General features: G+C 28.9%; 1 protein-coding gene across 1 annotated transcript; it reads right to left on the reverse strand.

Moving 5' to 3' along the window:
* Positions 1-7,372: 7,372 nt before the first annotated feature.
* LOC107896555 (F-box protein SNE) lies at positions 7,373-8,796 on the reverse strand. Its single transcript, XM_016821746.2, has one exon. The coding sequence runs from the start codon at positions 7,998-8,000 to the stop codon at positions 7,521-7,523; it is 480 nt and encodes a 159-aa protein (XP_016677235.1). The 5' UTR covers positions 8,001-8,796; the 3' UTR covers positions 7,373-7,520.
* Between the last annotated feature and the right edge of the window lie 2,793 nt (positions 8,797-11,589).

An 11,589-nucleotide genomic window follows, 5' to 3' on the forward strand; every position in this document is an offset into this window, starting at 1 on the left:
GCAAGTAGAGGTGGCTAGGTTTTTTTTTCTTTTTTTTTACTGAAAATTAGTTAAGGTTGTGGGCTAATTGGGCTTTTAGGGTTTTAATATTTGGGCTGTAATTGGGTATTGTATTTATTTATTTGGTTTATTGGGCCCCGGGCAAAATTTGGGCCTTACAGACCTAAATGCATGTTTGACTGTTGTTATTTACTGCATGCCATGTTGTTATTATCTGATGCATGGGATTGGGATATTGACGGAGGAAGTACTGAAAGTGGCTTGTCCACGTACTGGAGGCTTTGCCTCAATTTACTGTTAACTGAGCAGCAAGGCTGCAACTGTGGAGTGTTGGGCTGGGTGGGTTGAGCTATTCCCCACATGGAGTGTAAGGCTGGTACGGGTGGAGTGTAGTGGTTGGTGGGTTGAGTGGTCTCACCAAATGGGCTTGCATATGTTATTGATGTTGCATGTATTTTGAACTGGGCCTATGGGCCATACTATTATCTGAATAAGGGGCTAAGGCCCAGTTTATTGTAATCTGAAAAGGGCTCTGGTCCAGTACTACTGTTACCTAAATGGGCTTAGGTCCAATAGGCTTAAGCTGACTTGGGCTTTGAATGGGTTTTCCTTACACACTGAGTTTTCCATAAACTCACCCTTTTTATTTTCATCCACACAGGTAATCCCCAACCATAGTGGGCTTAGAGCTGTGAGGGAATTCGGAGCGGCCACCAGTTCTGAAAGTTTGATTTTCTTCTGGTGAACTGGACATCCTTTTATTTACGTTTGAAGTTTTGGGTTTTTAAATGTAATAAGGCCGCTTAATTATTTTTGATGGTTTTAATATGTATTACTAAGATATGTATTACTTATTTTAACTGTTGAAATTGGATAGCTTTAGGGCGCATTTTCAAAAAAAAACAATTGATTTCAAAATAACACGACAACAAGCAAAGCTTCCGCAATGAAAGTATTTTCCAAAATTAATCACTTTTCCTAAAAATGACTTAATCAAATCGGTTTCCTAGAAATATACATGACGTTAAGGTGTGGCAATGGCGGTGTGCATGTCTAGGATTGGATCCGAAGGGAGCTTGGTACTTAAGTAGTCCGATAGACTCACCTCCTCTTTTCCAGTTTCCTACCTGGTGCACAGCTTCCATTCACTTTAACCTATAATGAAATTATCTTTTAAAACACTAAGTAGGTTTTTCTGGATCAACAATATAAAATGTTTTGAACGCTTCGATGTGGCATGTCGGATCCGGCCATAACGTCTGGGCCGAGTTTGGGGTGTTACACGCGCCAGTTACCTCCGCCACGTTGCCTCCGTGCCTACAAAAGAAGACAAACAAAGGACAAACACAACAGCAAATACAAAAAAATATATAGAAAAAATTGCATTTTTTGATTTTATTTTGATTTTCCTTTTCGGCTATAAAGCCAAAAGATTTCATCATCTGTAAAGGTTACGCACATTGAGAGATGCATATTGAAAAGAAAAATTCAAAAGCAATTTAAAAGGTGATTTTTGTTTTGAGTCTCTAGATCTTTTGCGTTTTTTATCTGCTTCATTCGTTTTTTATTTGCATTTAAAAACAATAAAGGAAGGGGAGTGCTTACCTTCGTGAATAGGCCATCGGAATCTTCATCTCCTTTGTCGAAATCAAAGGTCAAAATGAGATTTCAAGGGCTGAGATTGGTAATCTTTGAACCAAGGTTCTAAGTGTGGTGCGCGCATGTCAATAACTACCTATTATAGTGGTGGCGATTGATTTGCTCAAAGTTTTGGGGTTAGCCGAATGGGGTAATGGCTTTTAGATTTTTTTTACTCTGTTTTTTAGAAAAGGGAAGGAAATGGTGGCTTTGCTTCATTAGGGTTTCTTTTTTTACTTTTTAAAGGATATGAAGTGACAACGTTTTGAGCCAATATTAATGGCTTTGAAATGGCACCATTTGGAGACCTTAAACCCGATGACCCGACCTGTGCAAGGTTGAGATCCGCGCACTTGGTCCTTGAGGGTTAATTGCATGGCAAGTCCCTCCCCTTTGCGTTGATTTCCAATTAACTTTTATTTCTATTTTATTTGTTTTAAATTTTCCCTAAAATTTGTATGTTGTTGCGATTTAGACCGCGCCTGAGCACAATGTTTTAAGATCTGGAATATTTCCAGATTTGGTCCTCGTGCATTCGCACATGTGGCGCCTTAGTCCTCAATTTAATTTCAAGAATTTATAAATCATCCTTTTTGTTTTACTTCTATTTTAATTTAGTTTTCTATTTGTATAACTTACCATTTTAATATATTTAATATTTTCATATATGCTGATCCGTTTTAATCATTTTATTTGTTTCTATTTGCACAATTATTTTGAAGATTTTTTATTAGATTATTTTAACATTTTGTACAATATTCCTTTAGATAGTATATATATTTGTACATGTATTATTTTAATTGAGTTTTTGACTTGTAATGCTTATTATTTTAAAGTTCCTAACATTTTTATATATGTATATATGTGTTGAGCTATTTTAATAACTTTATTTTGTTTTTGTAAAATCATCTTTAAGTTCTTTATTATATTATTTTAACATTTTATATAATATTTCATTCAAATGTTTTATGTCTACATGAACATATATTATTCATTATAAAATTAGCTTGATCCTATATACATGTCAAATTCCATTTTTTTTTTCATATAGTTGTTTTTAAATTATGTATATATGAGTTTTTTTAAATCTATTATGTATATAACTTATTTCCTAAAATTATACTTTATTATATACCTTTGCATGCCTTTTTTATATCTCATACATTATTTGAATTTATCTTTATTTGTACATATTGTCAATTGTAAATAAATGTATTTTTCCAAATCATTTTGCATATTATTTGATTCAAATGTCTTTATTTTGTAACATCTATTTTAAAAAGTATTTATATATTCTTAGTTTTTACAAATTATCTTAAATTCTAACATGAGTTGTTTGCTCATCAATGCATCATTCCTTAGAAGTTGTTTTGTATCATATTAATTTTATGTTTGTTTGGTATCTCATGGGTTAATTGTTTTTATATTATTTCATGTATATTTGTTGTATTGTTGCTCTCCATCCTTGCTTAGAAGTTCGATTACATTTTTTTTAGATTAGTTATACTTAATTATTGGTTTTGTTAATTTGTTAATTATTAGTTTGTTAATTGGTATTGTATTTTATGTGTGCATATTACCCCATGTTTTTATTTTTCCTTTAGTCTACAAATGTTGCATTATAATTTTCAACTTTTAAAAAAAAACTAAGTATTCCATTTTACTTCAAGTCAAATTAATGCGTTGTAAGCTGGTTTTACAATTATTCGTTTGAAAATTCCTTAAAACAAATGCAATGTTTGATGTTTGGAAATTCGGGGAATCGTGCCCTATCGTGCTGGGTTTCGATTTCCCGTTTGTTCAAAATAATTGAATACTCCTTTAGAATTTCACTCATGTTTCCCAAATTTTAAAACAAGGCAATGTTCAATGTTTGGAAATTCGAGGAATCGTGCCCTATCGTGCTGGGTTTCGATTTCCTGTTTGTTCAAAATAATCAAATATTCCTTTTGAATTTCACTCGTATTTTCTAAATTCTAAAGCAAGGCAATGTTCAATGTTTGGAAATTCGAGGAATTGTGCCCTACCGTGCTGGGTTTGGGTTTTTCGTTAGACTAAATAATTAGGCATACTTTTGTAATTTTCAACATATAAAATTTTGGAAGTCAAAAATTTATCGTGTTTTCGAGGGTATAAAGGATCGTGTCCTATCGTGCTGGATGTGATGCTGTGTACGTTTGAAACAAGAGGATTTTGACAACCAACTTAAGCCATTCAAATGTTTTAAAAGGAACCATATTTCAAAAATAGCTTTAAATCTTAGACATTAGGACAATACTTAATCAATTCAGTACCAATTTTGGGCGTAGTGAGGGTGCTAATCCTTCCTCATACGTAACCGACTCCTGAACCAGTTTTCTCAAATTTCGTAGGCCAAAATTGATTTAAATGGAATAAAATATTTTATTAAGGTGATCCAATCACACTAAAACAAAAGATTGGTGGCGACTCCACGTTTGGTTTTCAAAAAGTCGATTCCCGTTTTTCGTTTTTAAAATAAAAAAAATAAAAAAAAGTTTCGACATTAATTATTTTTAATAATGATTACAAAATAAAATTATTTTATTAAATAATAAAAATTTAAATTTAAATGCATATATTTATATGCAATACATGTTATATTGAAAACATAATGGTTATAAAATAAGCTAATATTGGTTTGAGGCTAATAAAACGCCTTCGTACAATTTCATCATACTAATCTATTAAATATTGAAAATATAATGATTTATTTGCACTTTAACTCTTTTTTTTAAATATTTTAATTATTTATCTAATTTTTTAAAATTTTGCACTTACATTTTTTTGTTAAATCACTCAAAATAAATGAAAAAGTTAATATGCTTTGTAGTCCAAGTGTATAATATTTAAAAAACTATTTGAAAATTACATTTTTTATTTTTTTAAAATTTTAAATTTTTTATCTTTTACAAATTTTTAATATAATTTTAATAATTTTCTATATTTTTGGATTTTTTATTTTTTAAATTTAAAAAATTAACTAATTTCTAACATAATATACACGTGGACAGTTATGTAGCTGCTACGTCAACGAAGTCAACATTTGTTATTTTTTCATCTATTCTGAAGTGATTTGACAAAAAATATAAACTTGATGATTAAAAGAGATGAAAAATTAAATGAAAGGTAAAAATAATTTCTTTTATAAAGTTAGTGGATTATGCTAACATTAAAATTAAAAGTGGGTAAATTTAAAATTTACCATTCAGCTTAAAAAGAAAGAGAAAAAGAAAAAGCCTCACCTTTAAAATATTCGTTATTTTTCCCGAAATTTTATATTAGGACAAAATTACTTTTTTATAGTTAATTATTTTAACAATTAATCGTAACGAAAGACAAAAAGAAAGAGAAAAGGATAGGAAGCTAAGGCGAGGGTAACGGTTAGTATTCGTAGGTCATATCTTTTCTCGAGAAAAAGATAGGTAAAAAATCCAAATACATTTATGTCATCCTCTCCATCTCCCATAAAATCCAAATGCCTTACAAAATTTATTTTATAAGATAGCATTTGATGCTTTATTATATCAAATATTTATATTATTATAATATGTTTGATTGAGTTAGTATTGTATTCTATTTCGGTCGAAAAATTATTAGAAGTTCATTTATTTTATGAAGGCTTATATATATAACCTTTAAGAAAATGAGAAAAAAATAATTAAATTTTTGTATTAAATTTGCACCCAATTGAGCTATTGTTGTTAATTAAAATAATTAATTAAGTTCCACCGTTAATGGAATTCATGGTTAACCACTAACATAAATTGATGGACCATTCAGATAGTGACACGTAACAACTTCTAATTTAATCTAATATTTTTTCACAAAAAAATATTAAAAATCATAAATATATATAAAATTATTAAAAAAATTAAAAACATTAAATATTATTAAAAAATATAAAAAAATAAAACTATTAAAATTTATACAAACTTATAAAAATTATAAAAAAAATTAATAAAAATATAAAAATTCTAATGAATTCTAATTTTTTATAAAATTAATTAAACATATTTAAAAATTTATGAAGACATATAAAAATTCTTAAAAACTTATAAAAAACATAAAAAAATAAATATTAAAATTGATATAAACTTATAAAAATTATAGGAAATCATAAAAATTATAAAATATAGCCACTTATAAAAAATTATAAAATTAATAAAATATATAAAATTTTATGAAAACTTATGAAAATTCATAAAAACTTATAAATAATATAATAAATTATTATAAATTATATAAAAAAATTATTTAAACCCCTAAAATCATAATAAGCACGTAACATTGCACAAACTGTTAGATAATAGAAATAGTTATTAAATTGTTAAGGTCATTTTTATATTGAATAAAATGTTGTCAATATTCCACAAATGAAACTATAATTGTGAGGCCCTCTCCTTTTGATAATTTATTATTATTTTTAAAGTTTTTATCTCTAATTTTTTAAGTATAGTAAATACTGTGGATCTTGAAAAGTTGAAAATTATTTACTAAATATGGCATAATGTAAAATATTTTTGATACAATTCGATACTATTAAACTAAAATTTTATTATCTAGCTGTTAGTATAGGTTCAACCACTCGGTTCTCATGTCAATAAGTCTAATGGTTCTATTCAAGCCAATACCTTTGGCAATTTCGATCTAACTAGTTCGACAAATCAAGATTTTATGATTTTTTTATAATTTTTATAAGTTTATATCAATTTTAATATTTTTCAAATATTTTTTTTATAATTTTAAGGATTTTTTATACATTTTTATAAAAATTTAAATATTTTAAACATATTTTATTAAATTTATAAAAAATTTCATAATTTATTAGATTTTTTAGATTTTTATAAATATTTATTTTTTTAAAATTTTATAAACTTATATCAATTTTAATATTTAATATTTTTTATAAAAAATTTTGATTTCTTATCATTTGTAATAAATTTTTAATCATTTTAGAGAAAATATTTGATTAAATTAAAAGCTATCATGTGTTACAATTTAATTGATCCGCCAATTTATTTAATAGTCAATGTGCTCAACTACATATTTCCTTAACAGAGCGACTTGATTAATTATTTTACTTAAAGATAGAGATTGAATTGAATGCAAATTTAATACAAGATTAATTGATTTTTTGGCATTATCTTACAGTTTTTTTTTTACATAATCATTTTATAAAATAATAAATATTATCTTAAGAGTAGTTATGTATTTTTATTTTTTAATAAACTCAGAAAAATATACAGACGTAAAAAAAGTTCATGATATTTGAAGCTAGAGCATTATAATGTTTCATTATCTCAACATTATTATTTCAATTAAAATTATATTTAATTTTAATATTATCTTTTTATAAAACTCATAATAAATATTTCTCAGTCACACCGTAATCTAATAAATTCTTATTTTATTTTATTTCAATTTAGTTAAAGAAACAGACATATTATACAATTCATATATTATAAGTGAACCATAACATATCCTTTATTAAAATATATAATTATTAAAATTTTTAATGATTTATAGAATTATATTTTTAAGAAATGGTATGTTTTAATATATATATATATTAACAATAATCTAATTATAAATTTTTATTATATCTCCTTTAACACACTCAAATATGACATTGATAACAAGAATTGAGGTAAGAATAAATCTCAATCCCCATTTTAATATGGTTGAACTAGGAGAAGCGAACAACAAAACTGAATAGCAAAAAGGAACTTATTAATTTTCATTACTGACAAATCTCATACATAAAAAAAACAAAAAAAAAAGAAGCTACAAAGAATTTTATGATCATTTTCGGTTTCGAGGTATAATAAATCAAAATAAAAATAAGATAAGGCGATGAAAAATCAAACGTTAACTGGCTTGCAAAGGAACATTAGCGACGATGGTGACGATTTCTCGACGAGCCTCCCGTTGCTATTACTTCCACCAAGCCTTTCGTAATAATCAACGCAAAACAAAGACAACGAGAGCTGGACCTCGTCGCGAGCCCAGGAGGCTCTTCTCACTCTTCCCAGTCGACTCCGCACCGGTCTCACGCAACCCGTGTAGAGGCGTTTGTAGCCGCCCAGGGCAAGCACCACGGAACGGACGCTGGAAGGTGGAGGAGACACGTGGCGGAAGCAGAGTTTTTCCCAGAGGGAGTCATTGCGAGCAATGGTGCACCAGAGACGGCAGACGCTGGCGGCGACGCAGAGGGAACGGCCGTCGAGGCGTTCGAGGATTTCTATGAGGATGTCTACGTGGTCGTTGATAAAGAACTTGGGTCTTTTTTCCTTGTTCTCACCGCCTGTCTCGTGGTCTTCACGGCGGTGGTTTTGCACCATCGTTTAAGTTAAAAAAGAGATAGTGAAGAAGAAGAAGAAGAAGAAGAAGAAGGAGATAGCGTTGAGGAGTTGAGAGGCAAAGGTAAAATAATGATGGGTTAATATATAGGAGAAATGGTTATACTGCCATAAGTGTAACGTAAAGTTGAAGGGATTTGACTTCAGAGGGAAAAGAAAAAAGATTGTGTTTGTATTTGGGAAAGAGACAGAGGCAGACTTAAAAGACAAACAAGAGAGATTTTTATTTTGGGGTTTTTGAGGTATTTTAATTTTCATTGCTGTGAATTTCTACTAGAAAATGAGTTGCATGTTGAACAATATTTAAAGCCTTGAAAAATGAACTTGTATTTACAGCATGGATGAATTGGAGGGAATCGAGAGGGGAGGGAGAAGAGGCCAAGAGAAAAGAGCCAAGGCAAAAAGAACTGGAACCGATGCTGTGCCCTTTTTCTTTAATGACTTTTTGTAAATTGCATATATTGTTTTCAACTTTGTTGTTTTTGTTGTTGTTTGTGAATTTCAAACACTTTGTTTTGTTTCAGAAAACACACTGGTAGCTGAACTTGTGATGAGGTAGAGTTTGATTTTTCTTAGATAGTCTGAAACTACGAAATAAGATGGAGAGTAAAAGTGAGGCACAGCTGTTTGGGGTACAAAGGCCAAAAACTTTGATTTTTGATGATTCTTTTCTTACAAAAGAGTTAAAGACTTTGGATTCGAAAGGAGAGGAGGAAAAATGTGTCATTTCAACACCGCTGGAACCAACCTAGATTTGGTATCTGAACAAGTGATTGGATTTGGAACCCAAAAAGTTTAAAATGATTTTGAGACAGGCAGAGCAAATGATTCTTAATTTTGTTGGGTGATTTCTCATTCTTATGGACTAATTTCACATATTTTCCTCTTGGGGTTATCCTTACTTTACCGCAGAATTATTGGGTTTGGAGGGCTACTATATATAGTATAGGCTCAACTAGGATTTGGCCTCATTTACATTGTCTGCCTCTTTTTCTCTTTTGATAAAAAATTATTGCTCAATTTCCATTTCCTTTTTTTTGATAAAGCAGTTTGCTATTGACATAGGGTCAAATTGAATATAATTAGACTAACAAAAAATATTTAAGGATAATATAATTTTTAGTCCTTAAATTTGGGAACTAAGTTATTTTAGTATTTACATATTTTTATCTATTTTGTTATATGAACTTGAAAACTAGATCTATTTTGGTTATTGAATTTGGATTTCGTAAAGATTTGATGTTGTGGTCAGTGTTTTTGGAACAAGACTAGATTGGTTGATCGGATCGGGAACCGATCAGTATACTGGTTTAAACAAAAGGGTGGAATCGATTAAATTAAAAACTACTCTAAACTGGTAAAAATAAAAAATTGAGACAAAAATAAGTAGTTAAACATGTTGAATCAATTTAGTAATTTTTTATCTTTTATTTTTTTATGAATTTTCATTATTTTTTATCTAACAATTTAACCAATTGAATTAAAAATTAGTGGTTTAACTGTAACAATTATCGATTCTATTATTAAAACATTGTATGTGATCTTTAAGATTATATAAAAATTTTAATTTTTAAGTGATGATGTGACGTGATCTCGGCATGTTAAGTAATCAAACTTTTATATTTTTTAATTTTAGAGATAAAAATAAAATTAATTTTTTAATTTACATACCAAAATAAATAAATAAAATATAATTATGAGAAAAAAGTTATATTATCCCAAGAATTTAATACTAAATCTTCAATTCACACTACTCTAGTTTCAGAGAAATTCTTTAAATACTGAAAACAGATTGTTTTGATTGGAGAACAAAAAAGGTCAAGTCAAAGCATCTTATGTTCCACCTTGAAATAATAATGATGACTCTTTGGGTAACATCCAATGCGAAAAAAGAAAAGAGCATCGAGATGAAGGATGAGGGTGGCAACTATTTTGGCCCCAAATTCCTTTTATCATTCAATTTAGTTTGAGTTTGATTTGATTCTATTCTAATTTTTATTTTTAATAATATAAAAAATTTAACAGTTAATATCTTTTAAAATGATGAATACGAACTGTTTGAATGAAACGCGAATGGAGGAGAAGAAAAAATTTCTACAAGTTTCAAATGATGATGGTCACCACTAGGCTCTAGTCCTAAGCCCCAACCCCACCAAAATCTGAGAGAGTTTTTTAATGGCGACGAAGGCTTGTTTCCGTGTTGTTGGACTGACATGAAGGGGGCACTATTCCCTATTCTTACTGGGAGGAATTTGATAATTGCAAGATTACAAGGAGGAACCCGTAAAGTGCGTAAAAGAATAAAATAAAATAAAAATTCACAGTTTCACTCACTCTCTTAACGAGTACTATGATTTTTGTACTTTTTGAGTCCTTCAAACAAGAAAAAAAAACATCAGCTAAATGTTTTAGACGTAATGAGTTTTCATCATTTCTCTCAAGTCATCCATCCATCTGCTTTCTGCAAATTTGTACACCTTTCATTACAAATATGCACCATTAAATTGACCATTCACTCAACTTTTCATCCCTTCACACTTTGATGGATAAATAATTTGGGGAGCTGGACAGTGACAAATCGTGTTTAATAATTGCGTTTGAATATACTCAGATTCTAATTAATATGAGTATAGAAGTATGATGTTACATATTAAACAGGCATTTATATCCTACATTTATCTTTGGATTCAAGTAACATTAGAGTAATGAAAGAGATGGCCAAATGGATTCATATTTTTGGCTTCTTCGTTTTCCTTCACTTGCTTCTTGTGTGAGGTATCTAGGTAATTGTGCCATTTTACAAGATTTAGGACAAGAAGATGTCTTGGCCTTGGGTCTGCGTAACAATTCCCATTAAAAAAATAAACTCGAAACTTTTCAAGCTGAGTAAAAGAAAATGCCCAAACCAAATTTATCTGTTTGAAGGTATCTACAAGACCAGGTTCTTTCCTCTAACTGCATTAACGCCATTAAATATTGGATTGTTTAAAGTAATAAGCAAGGTCAATAGTTTTAATTATTAAGTAGTAAGTATTTCTTAACTTGGATCATTGCATTGAATCCATTGAGTTAGAAAAAAATAGGTATGAAAAATAGTTTGATTAGCCTTAGATGTAAAATTTAAATAAGATTTTAGTTGTGTTATCTATAGTAGTAAATTTGATCAAATTTAGTATATATATATTTCTAAGTTAGAGGAGATTTGCCAAATTTTGGATCTGGTGTCCAAAATCTTTTAACTTTTCACCGAATGATCTTTTTTGTTATTTTTGAACTCTCGAATTCTTAAAGAGTGGGCTTTAACTCAGAGAACCAAATACAGGATGAAAACTGAGACTTCTCATAAGAGAAGTAGACTAAGGGGATCCAAAACCAAAAGTTCAATTTATCAAATTTGAATTATAATTACTAAAATGAATGCAATTATAATTTCACAAATTTTATGAACAAGTACTCACAAAAATAAAATTGATTTGAGTTCAAGAAAACAATCAAAATAAAATTTTCACTAAAATTCAGCAGAATATCCTCATATATTTTATTATGATTTTCGACAACCCCTACTCCCTTT

The sequence above is a fragment of the Gossypium hirsutum genome, chromosome A07, assembly GCF_007990345.1.
Source record: "Gossypium hirsutum isolate 1008001.06 chromosome A07, Gossypium_hirsutum_v2.1, whole genome shotgun sequence".
Taxonomy (NCBI): domain Eukaryota; kingdom Viridiplantae; phylum Streptophyta; class Magnoliopsida; order Malvales; family Malvaceae; genus Gossypium; species Gossypium hirsutum.

Excerpts from the sequence above, each read along its gene's own strand:
- LOC107896555 (XM_016821746.2), bottom strand. The coding sequence starts at position 8,000 with ATGGTGCAAAACCACCGCCGTGAAGACCACGAGACAGGCGGTGAGAAC.